Raw genomic sequence first — 17,583 nt, forward strand, 5'->3', positions numbered from 1 at the left:
TGCTCCGGCCAAATCTGGTGATCGACCAAACCTCCAATTAACTTCATCTAGTCTTTGCAACTTTTCACCCGGGTTGCTGAATTTAAAAAAGTGTGTCCTGTCTTTCCTAGCTACATTTCACAAAATCGTAGAATGGAACAGCACAGGAGACCATTTGGCCCATCATATCTTTACTCGTGCCAAACTTATAAAGTGTTTTATCATTGCTAAAATAATGATATTCCAGTCGATAAACAGTGTGTTATCACGGAAGGGGGTAATAAAATAGCAGACAGAGGGACCTCACACAAACATGTTCGTTCAATCGCTACTAACATTGATGAGTAGAATCGTGGACTGCATTCCTTCGCTCTCACGTTTAACCCCAGCTACAGATTGGCACAAACCCAAGCAGCTGTTGTTTCCTTCGCAATAAAGGCTGTAAATTAAGTTTTTTTTAATTTCAACCTTCATATGACATGATGCAGAAACTGAAGATCAGTGAATGAATTGGAGAGAGTGAAGTTAGTCGAGAGTTAACTGTGTGCAGAATTTGTTCTAGTCCGGATGAACGGTCATCGTCCTGAGATGTGAGCTCTCTTCCTCCCACCACACAGGCTGCCTGACCTGCCGAGTGTTTCCACCATTTTCCAGTTACGTTTCAGCGGTTCGTTTCTGTTGATTATTTCGCTATTCTGACTCAAGACATTACTCAAAATCTATTCTGGATCGGGGTACCTGACCCGTGAAGGGATCGAGGGATGTCGTGATCATGTGGGACGACGAGCCACCATCTATTCGAATGGCGGAGCAGGCTGGAGGGGCTGAATGGCCTACTCCAGCTCCCATTTCCAATGCCCCTACCTTGTTTAGCCGCATAGTGGGTAAAACTCACCTCCTCATTGGGTGCCATCCGACTGTCTTGCACCGTGTCGTTTCCTAGGCTCTTGTAGTAGTCTGCTGTGCTGGGTTCTTTGTTGAAACTCCTTGACTTCCGATTCGATTCGACCCTCCGCAATCTATTTGGATTTATTTCATTGGGATTTAACTGTATGTCGAAGTAAGAAGGACAGAGGTAAAGAATGAGAGAGAAAATCAATAACGTGAAAGCACAGGTATATTTATAACAGTCAGTCCACAAAGATAATTTCCTGCAAAGTATGAAGGTGCACAGCTGTACACCAAGGTGCAAAGTAAATCACTAGCTGCATCCAGATATGGAATAGCTGGAGGATCTGAGTTATGCATATTTGCTTCAATTTGGTCTTGGGATGTTGGCCTGTTTAGGTTGATTGTCCACACTTGCCTCCTGAGAAGGTGGGTTAGCTTTGAAGAGATTGTTTTGCAACTAAGTAATCACTTCATAATAATGAGTTAGCCACTCGATGTGGGACAGTTACCACGGGCGAAATTCTCCTACCCGCCCCGCCACATTTCTGCGCCGACCGGCCGGCGGGAGTCTCCGTAACACCGGCCGGTCAATGGGGTTTCCCATTGTGGGGCACCCCCACGCCGTCGGGAAACCCCCGGGCGCCGGCAGAACGGAGATTCCCGCCGGCGGAGAATGACGCCCCACATGTCGGCTAAAGCAGGTTCGCTTCCCGAAAGATCACACAGCCCTATCTGAAGAACGTATTTCCCCCATGTCCTAGCAAACAAAAACCCCCCAAAACGACATCTCAGACCCGCCATAGTTGACGGAATTTACAGACCAGTTAGGCCATTGAACTCAATCTCTCAACTGGCCATTATGAGATTTGAACTCATGACCTCTGCGTGGATAGCACAGTGTACCACAAAATAGCTGTATCCTCTGATGTAACAGCTCAAGAACCCAAGCCACAAGTGAGAGCTAGCGCAACACTTGAGATGCATCATGTAACCCTCTTGCCAAATTCACTGTTCCTGAAGTGCTGCCGCATCCAGAATGAGCAGGAAGAGAGGATGGAGATTGTGGCCTGTATTTGGTCTTATTGTCATGGGGTGGAAGGGGGTGCGACTTGTTGGTGGGCGCAGAAGTCGCTGGGGATCTGACGTGGGTCTGGGGTGGTGGGTGGGGGTAAGGGGTTTAAAATGGGGAGGTGGGATGTGAGAAGTGGGCGGCATCAGGGGAGCAGGGGGGAGTGGGTGTTGGTTGTTTATTGAGTTGTTTGGTTGTTATTCTGCTTCTGTTTGTATATATGGAAATGCCTTGAATAACAATATTTTTAAAGAAATGAATGTGGTTGATGTGGACTTGCTGCCGGATCACATGGGGGGGGGTCGGGGGTCCTGACACCGGGAAGCCCCCCATCACGCAATGGCCATGCGGGAGCCGCCATCATATTGAAAGGGCAGTCCGCGTGTGTTAAGAGTTGGAAATCGCTTGCGGGCTTCTTACGAAGGTTCTACAGTTTAAATCTCCCGCATCAGAATTTCTGTAGCTCCAGCACAAAAAGACATTCCAAAGTCCAGGGAGAAGGTTCCTCTGCTGTCATCACCTGGTGGCATCAACGGGTTCAACTGAGGTCTGGGACGTCACCGTCCAGCTAACCCAGCTCCTCCAGTGTTCAAATCTGAGTAAAGACAAGGCAGATGATTCTCATGCTGACCTCCCCTTCAGGACTCAGATCTGCGATGCCACTTTAAGGGATGACTCCCCTGCACCTCTGTTGTGCGCTCCTCCCTTTAAATTATGGAACCATACTAAATTCCCGCCTCTGGCTCTGGCCCTCGGTGTCAGATCAACATGTTTTTACACAGAGAAAATGTCTCCCAAGACCATCCAGGGCCCGGGGTCTCGATCTCCTGGAAGCCAAAAGGGCTCTTACAGTGAGCCACGGAAGCCACATGTAAGTTGCCAGCTTTCACTGGGCAGGTTACCGAAGGTGCAAGAGAAACGTGTGAGTTTCAGCAAGTCAGGGAATCAGGATTGAATCGTGTTGAGTTGCATTCAAATTATATGCACGTGGTTGATTAAGCATGTCCATCAGCTTCCCGCCGCTAACAGACCAGTTTCTCCTTTTGTTACCTTTCCGCCACTGACTGAAATCACTTACAGATTTCCCACAAGGGGGAGTCTGATGTGTGGCCTCCTGCCCAATTCTCCGTACTACCCACCGGCCACCTTGCGTGCTCCAGCCCTGTGAGTGTGAGTCCCCTGTTGTTTTGGGCAAGGTGCGTTTGTTGGAATAACTATTTTCTGTTTGCGTGTTGAATTGCAGTAAGTAATTACAGCGGAAGGGCTGGAATTGTGTTACATCGCCGAGAAACTACTTCGCTCCTCCTTTGACTGCGCTTACAGCAGCCAGGTCTTCCTTTTGGTAATACTGAGAAGAACAGGCTCAAGAAACGGAGCTGGCTCTGTCAAGATCACCTGTTTAAGATTCCCCTCAAACTCTTTTCTTTGCCCATAGATTACTCACAGAAAGGAAGATAGAAATGACAAGAATATCAGATATATCCCACCTACACAATGACCCATTGCCATGACTGGCTTGTGTAGGTGTCCGAAGTGGAGGCCTCACCTATTAAAAAGGACAGCAGCCATAACTGCACTGTATTACACATTGGACCCACAGCTGTGCACTCAAACTTGGCAGTCTAGCCAATTAACTGCAGACAACAGGGGACTGAATCATTTCATCCTAATCCCAGTGTCCCCTCTTGGTTGAACAGGAAAGCAAGTTGGGGGCAGCACGGTGGAGCAGTGGGTTAGCTCTGCTGCCTCACGGCGCCAGGGTCCCAGGTTCGAGCCCGGCTCTGGGTCACTGACCGTGTGGAGTTTGCACATTCTCCCCGTGTCTGCGTGGGTTTCGCCCCCACAACCCAAAGATGTGCAGGGTGGGTGGATTGGCCACGTTAAATTTCCCCTTAATTGGAAAAAATGAATTGGGTACTCTAAATTTATAAAAAGAAAAAAAAAAGGAAAGCAAGTTGGAACCTCACGGCTCCATAATAACTTCAACCAGTCCTACAATCCAATCTGGGAGGACATGATAAGGAATGAACAGCAAATAAAATGCAAAAAATCCTTCCTTTCTTCAGCATGAAGCAACAACAAGGTTGATTGTAGGAAAGGAGGGCCTCTCGTTCTTTAAGTGGCAAAAGCCTAATTTGCCAAACGTGGTGTTTTATGCCAGGGATGTGCCATGTTTCCCATCGTGGAAAAGTTGCATAACTCTTCAGAGTTTGTGGTCTTTCTTCTATCCTATATCTCTGTCAAATCCATAGAATAGAATCCATCGAATGATGTGAAGTATCAACAGACACTCATTTGCCTCTCAGCCCCCACAGCAAGATCGGAAAATTCATATTCTTATTCGATGATGCTAATAGTATGACAATAAATCAAAATTCATGTCCCCTAACTAGGGTGTGGGAGGGGTAGTTGGCTGGTTGGGGGAGGGGTGGTTGGCTGGACGAGGTGGATGGGGGTATAGCTGGTGGGTGGCTGGGGTTTTTGGGGAGGGGGTATAGTCAGGGATCGGGGAGAGTCGTCAGGGTGGTGGGGAGTAGTTCGGGATGGTGGGGGAGTCAGGAGAGATAATCAGGAGATGAGGGGGAGTAGTTGGATGGTCAAGGGGGTGGGGGGCAGGGGGGAGTTGCAAATTCTAACCACATCCTGGTTAAACAAGTTTTTCCTGAATTCCTTCCTGGGTTTATTAATGACTGCCGTATATTAAAAACGTTTAGCTTTGGGCTCTTCCCAGTTGGAAGTATCTTCTGGACATTTATCTTATCAAGCTCTTTTATAATTTTAAAGATAGAATCATAGAATTTACAGTGCAGGAGGAGGCCATTCGGCCCATCGAGTCTGCACCGACCCTTGGAAAGAGCAGCCTACTTAAGCCCACACCCCCACCGTAACCCAGTAACCCCTCCTAACCTTTTCTTTTGGACACTAAGGGCAATTTAGAGTGGCCAATCCCCCTAACCTGCACATCTTTGGACTGTGTGAGGAAACCGGAGCGCCCGGAGGAAACCCACGGGGAAAACGTGCAAACACCACACAGTCATCCGAGACCGGAATTGAACCCGGGTCCCTGGAGCTGTGAGGCAGCTAACCACTGTGCCACCGATCTCTGTGAGGTCAGGCCCAAGCCTGCTCCTTCCTAGCCAAAACAGCCCAAGCCTGGATAGCCTTTTCTGATAGGGAAAGCCTCTCATAACTGGCATCACCCTGGTAAATAGTTTTTTCTTTGTGACCCTCCAGTGCCTCTACCTCCCTCTTGTAATTTGGAGAGCAGACCAGTCCTCTAAATGTGGGTCTAACAAAGGTTGGATACAGATTTCAACATAACCTTTGTGCTTTCCAATGATATTCTGCTCCCACTCGCCCTCCAGCCCCATGCACACAGAACAGGAACTTGGAAGGGGTGACAGTGGGCAGCCATTGCCTGTGGAACCCTACCCCACAGGGGATCAGCTCATTCGAGAAAAGAAGGGAAACAAAATATGTAGAAGTGAAATCCTTGGACAGGATTCAGCAGCGCTCTGGGAATGAAAAACCACACCTGTGATCAACGCTTATCAGTAAACCACAGACTGCCCACAAGAAGGGAGCATGTTTAAGTCACACCTTGTGTCTATACCATGTACAGTAGCCTGTACAGTGGCGACTTCAAAATTAAGATGAAGAATCCAGATTAAAGTATTTATGTGATTCGCTGTGATTGAAATAAAAGCAGTGCAAGGCAGAGAGATGAGTGGGAGGGATTTCAGAATTTCTACCCTCAATGGAAAAAAACATCAATCCCTTCTGGGCCCCAAGGTGCCAATACCTGAAAACTGGTGGTAAATCATATGTCCCAGGAGGAAACTTCACACGATAAATAAAAATACATTATGTAAACCTGGCCTGGTGAGGTGCTAAAGCTTAGCAAAAATCAGGCTTCAAGTCAACTGTTTGTCCCTTCAAACCAATTGTACTGCACTTGGAGATGTCAATAACAAAATCAGAAATCTGGGCTTGCATCGTCTGCTCCTCATGAATGTTGGGCATGCTGGCCGGTAGAATTCACACCAGAAGTCCTGAATAACGTAATCATTTCAAAGTGACAGATTAACTCTTCAACTCCTTTGGGGATAAATCAGTCCATCTTTCATTCTGTAATCGGTTCGAGGAGCAGAACACTGGGGATGTTGAGCAACTTCTTTAACAATTGCCTGAAGTTGTTTGCAATGTTTGGAATGATCACATGAGCCCGCGCACACTCACCACAGGTTTACCATGCAACAGCCAGAAGGGTAGTTAGCTACATGTCTGCAAAATGATGTGAGCAGATAGCTCCCTCCTCAGCACATCGGAATACTATTGCCCTGTCATTCAGTCCGAGCATGCAAATGATAGTTTAAAAATATTCCTTCTTGCGATAAACTCCTTTCCCGCAATGTTTTAAAATTTATGCGGCAATTATAAGCTGGAGGGTGAAATTGATGAGCATAAATTCGTAAAATGTGTCCATTTAATGTCACAGTGCACATAAGCGGCACAATAGCACAGTGGTTAGCACTGTTGCTTCACAGCATCAGGGTCTCAGGGTGGATTCCCAGCTTGGGTCGCTGTCTGTGCGGAGTCTGCACGTTCTCCCCGTGTCTACGTGGGTTTCCTCCTGTTGCTCCAGTTTCCTCCCACAAGTCCCGAAAGATGTGCTGTTAGGTGAATTAGACATTCTGAATTCTCCCTCAGTGTACCCGAACAGGGGCCGGAATGTGGCGACTCGGGGCTTTTCACAGTAACTTCATTGCAGTGTTAATGTAAGTGTTATGGGCCAGGGTTTAGAGAACTCCAAAGTGTATCATGGAATTCACCTGGCCCACAACTTTTAATAGATTGTGGTATGAGGAGCACACGGCCCACTCTACAGGTGTGGTCCAGCAGAAATGGAAAAGTATTTTTTAAAGCAAAACAATGTTTATTCTATGAACTCAAGTTAACCTTTTAAAACATACAGTGAACATCTTAGCAACCATTAATTCAAATACAACCCTCAAAGAATACAACACTAAGTAATTCTTAATACCTTCCCAAACAACATCCAGAAGACCTTCTAACAGAAGCACATTAGGTTTACATTCACTATTGAGAACATTTATAATTCTGAATTCACCAAATGATCAAGAGATAGTCTTTTCATGGCAGAGATATCAACAGTACACCTGCTCTGTCTGGCTTCAGCTCCAACAGTGAAAACGGAACTAAAACACACCCTGCAGCAAACAGCCTAAAATGAAAGGAAAAAGCCGACAGACAGCCCAGCTCCACCCACACTCTGACATCACTGATAAACACCTATTTCTTAAAGGTACATTTCTTAAACACCCATTTCTTAAAGATACATTTCTCAAACACCCATTTCTTAAAGGTACTCTCACATGACAGTAAGCCTACTTGTGACAATAATAAAGATCATTATTATCTGGGGAGCTGTGTTTAAAAGGCAAGTCACCTCTTTCACACGCGTGGAGAAAACATCACAGTAAAGTGATATGGGAAGACATCAGGAAATTCTAAGCTGCGCAGGAAAAGCAGCTCGCCACGACGCAGCGTGGCCAGAGAAAGCCGGGAGACCCCGCTCCCGGGATCTACCCGGCTCGCAACACCTCGCGTGATTGCGTTGAATCTTGCGAGACGTTGCAAGGTGGATCCCGGCCATAAAGGACGGGATCAGTTTTTGGCACATCTGCATATTAGAACGAGGTAGTAAGCCTTACTCTAAGGTGCAGAATCCTAAGGTAACCTGAGGCTTTGGGGTTCAATCCCTTCACCTCAGGGACCTTGGGCAAGCGCCGTTTGGTACTGGTCCCCACAAACAGGGATCAGATGAACAGCACTCGTGGGGGTCTCCAAGGGGATTGAAGGCCCCCAACTGCATACTCTTTCGGCAGTGTGTGCCCTGGCACTGCCGGTGCCATCTGGGCACCCTGGCAGTGGCAGCCTGGCACGCTGGCACTGCCAGCTGACACGGACACTGCCATGGTGCCAGTGGCGCTGCCAATGTGCCAAGCTTCCGGCGAGCAGAGCTCCCCATTGTAAAAAACAGGTCTGTGTGCAGCCTTGGCCGCGCGTTGCCCGTTCAGGCCCCTTATTGAAAGCGAGTCATGTTGTATAGCCATCTCAGCACTGCGACTGCCGTGAAACACGCGGCTAAACATGCTCCCTCGGGAACTTGGTTAATTTTTGGGAAGATCGTGCCTTGAGCAAAGCTTTACATTAACTGCAGCTGTTTCTTCCAATTAAATATTGATGAATTAATTTTTTAAAAAAAATATTTTATTGAAAATTTTTGGTCAACCATCACAGTACATTGTGTATCCTTTACACAATAATATAACAGTATAAATAACAATGACCTGTTTTATAAACAAAGAATAAATAATATATAACAAAAACTAAAACTAAAACTAAATGGCAACTGCCTCTCTCGCCTCCTGTACTCCCGGCTCTTGTGCAACCCCAAATATAGCCAACCCCCAGCTTGGTTCGACCTGAACCCCCACTACTTTCGAAAGCACCTTTGTCACCCCCATCCAGAACCCCTGTAGTGCCGGACATGACCAGAACATGTGGGTGTGATTCGCTGGGCTTCTCGAGCATCTCGCACACCTATCCTCTACCCCCAAAAATTTACTGAGCCATGCTCCAGTCATATGCGCCCTGTGTAACACCTTAAATTGAATCAGGCTTAGCCTGGCACACGAGGACGATGAGTTTACCCTACTTAGGGCATCCGCCCACAGCCCCTCCTCAATCTCCTCCCCCAGCTCTTCTTCCCATTTCCCTTTCAGCTCATCTACCATAATCTCCCCCTCGTCCCTCATTTCCCTATATATATCTGACACCTTACCGTCCCCCACCCATGTCTTTGAGATCACTCTGTCCTGCACCTCATGCGTCGGGAGCTGCGGGAATTCCCTCACCTGTTGCCTCGCAAAAGCCCTCAGTTGCATATACCGGAATGCATTCCCTTGGGGCAACCCATATTTCTCGGTCAGCGCTCCCAGACTTGCGAACTTCCCATCCACAAACAGATCTTTCAGTTGCGTTACTCCTGCTCTTTGCCATATTCCAAATCCCCCATCCATTCTCCCCGGGGCAAACCTATGGTTATTTCTTATCGGGGACCCCACCAAGGCTCCCGTCTTTCCCCTATGCCGTCTCCACTGTCCCCAAATTTTCAAAGTCGCCACCACCACCGGGCTTGTGGTGTATTTCTTCGGTGAGAACAGCAATGGGGCCGTCACCATAGCCTGTAGGCTAGTCCCCCTACAGGGCGCCCTCTCCAATCTCTTCCACGCCGCTCCCTCCTCTTCTCCCATCCACTTACTCACCATTGAGATATTGGCGGCCCAGTAGTACTCACTTAGGCTCGGTAATGCCAGCCCCCCCCTATCCCTACTACGCTGTAAGAATCCCTTCCTCACTCTCGGGGTCTTCCCGGCCCACACAAAACTCATGATACTCTTTTCGATCCTTTTGAAAAAAGCCTTCGTGATCACCACCGGGAGGCACTGAAACACAAAGAGGAATCTCGGGAGGACTACCATTTTAACCGCCTGCACCCTCCCTGCCAGTGACAGGGATACCATGTCCCATCTCTTGAAGTCTTCCTCCATTTGTTCCACCAATCGCATTAAATTTAACCTATGCAATGAACCCCAATTCTTGGCTATCTGGATCCCCAAGTAACGAAAGTCCCTTGTTACCTTCCTCAGCGGAAAGTCCTCTATTTCTCTGCTCTGCTCCCCTGGATGCACCACAAACAACTCACTTTTCCCCATATTCAGTTTATATCCTGAGAATTCTCCAAACTCCCGAAGTGTCCGCATTATCTCTGGCATCCCCTCCGCCGGGTCCGCTACATATAACAACAAATCATCCACATATAGAGATAGCCGGTGTTCTTCTCCTCCTCTAAGTACTCCCCTCCACTTCTTGGAACCCCTCAATGCTATTGCCAGGGGCTCAATCGCCAGTGCAAACAATAATGGGGACAGAGGGCATCCCTGCCTTGTCCCTCTATGGAGCCGAAAGTATGCAGATCCCCGTCCATTCGTGACCACACTCGCCACTGGGGCCCTATACAACAGCTGCACCCATCCAACATATTCATCTCCAAAACCAAATCTCCTCAGCACCTCCCACAGATAATCCCACTCCACTCTATCAAATGCTTTCTCGGCATCCATCGCCACCACTATCTCCGCTTCCCCCTCTGGTGGGGGCATCATCATTACCCCTAGCAGCCTCCGTATATTCGTATTCAGCTGTCTCCCCTTCACAAACCCAGTTTGGTCCTCATGGACCACCCTCGGGACACAATCCTCTATCCTCATTGCCATTACCTTGGCCAGAATCTTAGCGTCTACATTTAGGAGGGAAATAGGTCTATAGGACCCGCATTGCAGCGGGTCCTTTTCCTTCTTTAGGAGAAGCGATATCGTTGCCTCTGACATAGTCGGGGGCAGCTGTCCCCTTTCCTTTGCCTCATTAAAGGTCCTCATCAATAGCGGGGCGAGCAAGTCCACATATTTCCTGTAAAATTCAACTGGGAATCCATCCGGTCCCGGAGCCTTCCCCGCCTGCATGCTCCTAATTCCTTTCACTACTTCCTCTATTTCAATCTGTGCTCCCAGTCCCAGCCTTTCCTGCTCCTCCACCTTGGGAAATTCCAGCCGGTTCAGAAAGCCCATCATTCTCTCCCTCCCATCCGGGGGTTGAGCTTCGTATAATTTTTTATAAAATGCCTTGAACACTCCATTCACTCTCTCCGCTCCCCGCTCCATCTCTCCTTCCTCATCCCTCACTCCCCCTATTTCCCTCGCTGCTCCCCTTTTCCTCAATTGGTGGGCCAGCAACCTGCTCGCCTTCTCCCCATATTCGTACTGTACACCCTGTGCCTTCCTCAACTGTGCCTCTGCAGTACCCGTTGTCAGCAAGTCAAATTCTACGTGTAGCCTTTGCCTTTCCCTGTACAGTCCCTCCTCCGGTGCCTCCGCATATTGCCTGTCCACCCTCAGAAGTTCTTGCAGCAACCGCTCCCGTTCCCTACTCTCCTGCTTTCCTTTATGTGCCCTTATTGAGATCAGCTCCCCTCTAACCACTGCCTTCAGCGTCTCCCAGACCACTCCCACCTGGACCTCCCCATTATCATTGAGTTCCAAGTACTTTTCAATGCACCCCCTCACTCTTAGACACACCCCCTCATCTGCCATTAGTCCCATGTCCATTCTCCAGGGTGGGCGCCCTTCTGTTTCCTCCCCTATCTCCAAGTCCACCCAATGTGGAGTGTGATCCGAAATGGCTATAGCCGTATACTCCGTTCCCCTCACCTTCGGGATCAACGCCCTTCCCAAAACAAAAAAGTCTATTCGCGAATAGACTTTGTGGACATAGGAGAAAAACGAAAACTCCTTACTCCTAGGTCTGCTAAATCTCCACGGGTCTACTCCTCCCATCTGCTCCATAAAATCTTTAAGCACCTTGGCTGCTGCCGGCCTCCTTCCAGTCCTGGACCTCGACCTGTCCAGCCCTGGTTCCAACACCGTATTGAAATCTCCCCCCATTACCAACTTTCCCACCTCTAGGTCCGGGATGCGTCCTAGCATACGCCTCATAAAATTGGCATCATCCCAGTTCGGGGCATATACGTTTACCAAAACCACCGTCTCCCCCTGTAGTTTGCCACTCACCATCACGTATCTGCCCCCGCTATCCGCCACTATAGTCTTTGCCTCAAACATTACCCGCTTCCCCACTAGTATAGCCACCCCCCTGTTTTTCGCATCTAGCCCCGAATGGAACACCTGCCCCACCCAACTTTTGCGTAGTCTCACCTGGTCTATCAGTTTCAAGTGCGTTTCCTGTAACATAACCACGTCTGCCTTAAGTTTCTTAAGGTGTGCGAGTACCCGTGCCCTCTTTATCGGCCCGTTCAGCCCTCTCACGTTCCACGTGATCAGCCGGGTTGGGGGGCTTTTTACCCCCCCCTTGTCGATTAGCCATCCCCTTTTTCCAGCTCCTCACCCGGTTCCCACGCAGCTGTGTCCCCCCCAGGCGGTGCCCCCCGCCCATCCCACCCCATGCCATCTCCCCCCTCTCCCCAGCAGCAGCAGCCCAATAATTCCCCCCTCCCAACCCCCCCCCCCGCTAGATCCCCCACTAGCGTAGTTACACCCCCCATGTTGCTCCCAGAAGTCAGCAAACTCTGGCCGACCTCGGCTTCCCCCCGTGACCTCGGCTCGCACCGTGCGACGCCCCCTCCTTCCTGCTTCCCTATTCCCGCCATGATTACCGAGCCCGCGCTTCCCCCTTGGCCCCGCCCCCAATGGCCAACGCCCCATCTCCTCCACCTCCTTTCCTCCCCCCACCACCTCCTGTGGAAGAAAGAAATGTTACCACATCGCAGGATTAATAACATAAAACTCCTCTTTCCCCCCTTTTTACCCCCCTCTTCGCCCCCCATACTCGCCCCACCACTTTGTTTCAAACGTTCTTTTTTTAATAACCCGCTCATTCCAATTTTTCTTCCACGATAAAAGTCCATGCCTCATCCGCCGTCTCAAAGTAGTGGTGCCTCCCTTGATATGTGACCCACAGTCTTGCCGGTTGCAGCATTCCGAATTTTATCTTCTTTTTGTGAAGCACCGCCTTGGCCCGATTAAAGCTCGCCCTCCTTCTCGCCACCTCCGCACTCCAGTCTTGGTATACGCGGATCACCGCGTTCTCCCACTTACTGCTCCGAGTTTTCTTTGCCCATCTAAGGACCATCTCTCTATCCTTAAAACGGAGGAATCTCACCACTATGGCTCTAGGAATTTCTCCTGCTCTCGGTCCTCGTGCCATCACTCGGTATGCTCCCTCCACCTCCAGCGGACCCGCCGGGGCCTCCGCTCCCACTAACGAGTGCAGCATCGTGCTCACATATGCCCCGACGTCCGCTCCCTCCGCACCTTCAGGAAGACCAAGAATCCTTAGGTTGTTCCTCCTCGCGTTGTTCTCCAGCGCCTCCAGCCTTTCCACACATCGTTTATGGTGTGCCTCGTGCATCTCCGTCTTCACCACCAGGCCCTGTATGTCGTCCTCATTCTCGGCAGCCTTTGCCTTCACGACCCGAAGCTCCCGCTCCTGGGTCTTTTGCTCCTCCTTTAGCCCTTCGATCGCCTGTAATATCAGGGCCAACAGCTCCTTCTTCATTTCCTTTTTGAGTTCTTCCACGCAGCGTTTTAAAAACTCGTGTTGTTCAGGGCCCCATATTAAACTGCCACCTTCCGACGCCATCTTGGTTTTTGCTTGCCTTCCTTGCCGCTGCTCTAAAGGATCCACCACAATCCGGCCACCTTCCTCTCCTTTTTTCATCCGTATCCAGGGGGGATTCCCTTCTGGTTCACCGCACAGTACTTTTAGCCGTTAAAATTGCCGTTGGGGCTCTTATTAAGAGCCCAAAAGTCCGTTCCACCGGGAGCTGCCGAAACGTGCGACTCAGCTGGTCATCGCCGCACCCGGAAGTCCATTGATGAATGAATTAATTAATTAAAATTACCTCAGCATTTATTCTGAAAACTAGCAGCCTTTCAACTTAACATATCATGTGATAAATGCTTGTACTCAGCCAATGATTATATCCTGTAAAAGTTGTCGTAGCAACACAAGGGAAAAAAGCTCACAACCCTAAACCCCACTCAGTTCACATGCCTTGTCCAATCTTCCGTATTGTGGATTGTGCCCATTCACCAGATAGAATCTCTGTGCCAATACTCTGATCCCCAATCATAAGTAGGTGAATGAAAAAAAGCATTCACTGGGATGGAGATGTGCTGGAATCGATGAAGTGGAGATGCCGGCGTTGGACTGGGGAGAGCACATTAAGAAGTCTTACAACACCAGGTTAAAGTCCAACATGTTTGTTTCAAAACTAGCTTTTGGAGCACTGCTCCTTCCTCAGGTGAATGAAGAGGTGGGTTCCAGAAACATATATATAGACACGGTCAAAGATGCCAGACAATGCTTAGAATGCGAGCATTTTAGTTCTGGGTCTGTAAAGAGTTAATTACCTGCAAATGCTTTGACCTTGTCCATATATATGTTTCTGGAACCTACCTCTTCATTCACCTGAGGAAGGAGCAGTGCTCCGAAAGCTAGTGTTTGAAACAAACATGTTGGAATTTATCCTGGTGTTGTAAGACTTCTTACTGGAATCGATGAAGGCACAAAGGCGAAGTGAAAGTTGAGACACCTGTGTTGGCTTTTGAAAGGGAGAATGGAGGAAAGGACTCAAGATATTGGGAGAGCGTTCAAGTGGGCAGGACTGTAAACGTTAAAGAAGAGTCTGTAGATGACAAAGAACATTGAGAATGAAGAGTAAACCAGTGTCAGAGAAGAAAAAATGAGCAAGGTCATAAGATTGAGGGAGGTCACTATACTCGGTTCGGGCAAGGTGATGGAAACATTGATAGATGAGAATAGGGATTTTGAAAATGATTCATAAAGGCACATGGAATCAATGCAGCCTGCTGGGAATGAGGTTAATTCAGGGTGTTGGTAGGCACAACACAAGCAACAACAGTTTGGATGGGTTGGACTTAGTGGAGAATGGAGGTCAGCAAGAACAGGATTTGAAAAATTAAGCCCTGACATGATAAAGGAATAAATGGGAGAGTCGGTGACAGGAGGGCGGAGACAGGACATGTTACTGAGAGGTGATCTTGTCAATAGAACTCGTGGAGAAGGACGTTGAGTTTGAGAACCAGCTCCATGCTGAGATCCCGCATTGTGAGCTTCACTGAGGGTTTGATGCTCAGTTCCTGACTGACTTCTGCACCGCACTTATCCTGCACCATGGTTCATCGGCAATTCTGGCTGTGCAGTTCCATGGGGCTGGCTGCAGCTGTGCCTAAACAAATTGCTCTCAACACACGTTGCAGGGGTGAGATTTCAGGTGTGAGAAACACCTAAATGGCTGCTTGCACCTCCAATTTGAAAGGACTTTTCTTTTAGGTGGATGTCGGGGGGGGGGGGGGGGGTTCACAAGGAAAATCGGTCATGTCATAGTATCATGGGGGGCAGAAAGAGGCCATTTGACCCATCGAACCGCTGCAGCTTCTTTGAAAGAACAAACCATTTAGCCTGAATTCCCTCTTTCCACATAGCCAAGCAATTTTTTAACTTCTGAAATATATATCTAATTTTCCGTTAAAAGTTACTATTGAACCAATATCGATTTGTTTCGAATCACTAGCTTTCGGAGCGCAGCTCCTTCATCAGGTGAATGCTGAGGAAGGAGCTGAGCGCCGAAAGCGACGAAAGCTCGTGATTCGAAACAAACCTGGTGGACTTTAACCTGGTGTTGAAAGACTTCTTACTGTGCTCACCCCAGTCCAACGCCGGCATCTCCACATCATCAATATCGATTAAACAGATGATCTGGTTATCATCATGTTGCTGTTTGTTGGGTCTCATTTAGGGAAATGGCAGCATTTCCTATGTTACACAGTGCCGACTCTTCCGAGGTGACAAAGCGTTTTGCCCTGAGGTCGAGGCTATTTAAATGCAAATTCCGTTGTTCTCTACTGACCCTTGGTTCAAACAGTCTCACAGCGCCATTTCCCTCTTGTCACCCATGCTAAATAAAATAAATAAATAATCTTTATTGTCACAAGGAGGCTTACATTAACACTGCAATGAAGTTACTGTGAAAGGCCCCTAGTTGCCACATTCCGGCGCCTGTTTGAGTACACAGAGGGAGAATTCAGAATGTCCAATTCACCCAACAGCACGTCTCTTGGGACTTGTGGGAGGAAGCCAGAGCACCCGGAGGAAACCCACGCAGGCACAGGGAAAATGTGCAGACTCCGCACAGACAGTGACACAAGACGGGAATCGAACCTGGGGCCCTGGAGCTGTGAAGCATCAGTGCTAACCACTGTGCTACCATGCTGCCCTCTCTCTCATCTTGTGTGTCACACTTTATTAAAATTCATTGACAGGGGGCGCGATTCTCCGCTCCTGCGCCGGTTTGGAGAATCGCCTGGCCCGCCATTTTTCCACGGGATGCCGGTCCGACGCCCTCCCGCGATGCACCCAAGCGGCGGGAACGGCCCCGTCGAGTTCTGCGCGGCGCAGGCCGGAGAATCGCCCGGGACACCCAAAATGGCGATTCTCCACTACACCCGCTATTCTCCTGCCCGGGTGGGCCGAGCGGCCTGCCCAAAAAGACGGCTTCCCGCCGGCGCCATCCACACCTGGTCGCTGTCGGCGGGAACAGCGTGGGAACGCTGGGGGTGCGACCTGTGGGGGGGGGGCGAGGGGGGTTCTTTCACCGGGGTTGCACTCAAAAGGGGTCTGGCTCGCGCCCAGCAAGATCCATCCGACGACATCTTGCGGGGCGGCCTCGGGGAGGACGGCAACCATGCATGCGCGGGTGACGCCAGTTAGGTGGCAGATGACGCTTTTATGCGGCGCCAATGCCCGGCGCGTGCTGACGACGCTGCTTTAGCGACTCGCCCCCCCCCCCCCCAGCGGCAAGGAGCCAAGCAACAATGCTTTGCTAAAGTGGCTCTCCACTCATCCTGCAAGTTCACCTTTTTTAGTTATTAACTTTTCCTCAGCAATATTTCATGTGTTTCAGAAATAAATGTTAAATAAAACATTTTTTAAAAAGTAATTATGACATACAGGGTACTGGTTTTAGAATATTTCCATTCCCCTGGTTACCATTGCAGTTGAATTTTTTTTTTAAACGAATTGAAGATATTTTTTAGATATTTCCACAGGAGAAGGAAGGTAGCAAGAAAGATTTGGTGCTGGAGGGGGAATGGAGTCTGGCAACAATGACTAAAAGGTCAACAAGACTCCGCAGGAGCGCGAAGGCTTTAAATACATTTCACTTTAACCAGTCTGGTTGGGAGCAATCGTTATTGAAAGCAGAAAATCGTCAGACAAAATGACAAAGAAGGAAACAGCAGACGATCTGTGAAGCTGCTTCACTGAACAAATGCCCCAAAACCTTTGCAGATGTCAAGTAGGATTATAGGATATTACGTAGGATTACATAGGATATATGGCACAGAAACATGCCATTCAGCCCAACCCAATATTGGTGTTCACGCTTGACTCAAACCTCCTCCCACCTTTTCTCATCTAAATCTATCATCAGAACCATCTATTCTCTTCTTCAAATGCTTGTCTAGTTTCCCCCTTAATTGCATCTCTACTATTCAATCCAACCACTCCCTGTGGTAGTGAGATCCACATTCTCCTTACTCTTTGGGAAAGAAGTTTCTTCTCAATTTCCTGTTGGATTTATTGATGACTACATTGTGTTGACCACCTCTAGTTCTAATCTTCCCCACGAGGAGAATTCTCTCTGTGCCCACTATATCGAAACCCTTCAGCATTTCAAAGAGCTCTATTAGGTCATCCTTCAGCCTCCTATTTTCAAAGAAAAGAGAAACCCCCCCCCTCAGACTGTCATTCCTTTCCTGATATACTTACTCACCCATGACTGTTATCACCATCGTAAATCTTCTCTACACCCTCACCGTTGCCTCTACATCCATTTTATAACGTGGCCAACATGGGGAGACTTTTCCCTCACCCCCCATGGCGTCTTTCCCCGTGACGGT

At 48.8% G+C, this 17,583-nt stretch overlaps 1 protein-coding gene across 1 annotated transcript in view; it reads right to left on the minus strand.

The window, feature by feature from the left end:
• The window catches only part of espn (espin), a 199,024-nt gene that overhangs the window by 80,799 nt on the left and 100,642 nt on the right, over positions 1-17,583 (minus strand). Inside the window, 2 exon segments of the mRNA XM_072477998.1 lie at positions 875-1,027; positions 15,731-15,746. Of these exon segments, the coding sequence (XP_072334099.1) occupies positions 875-1,027; positions 15,731-15,746 (169 nt within the window).

The sequence above is a fragment of the Scyliorhinus torazame genome, chromosome 16 (genome assembly GCF_047496885.1).
Source record: "Scyliorhinus torazame isolate Kashiwa2021f chromosome 16, sScyTor2.1, whole genome shotgun sequence".
Classification (NCBI taxonomy): Eukaryota; Metazoa; Chordata; class Chondrichthyes; order Carcharhiniformes; family Scyliorhinidae; genus Scyliorhinus; species Scyliorhinus torazame.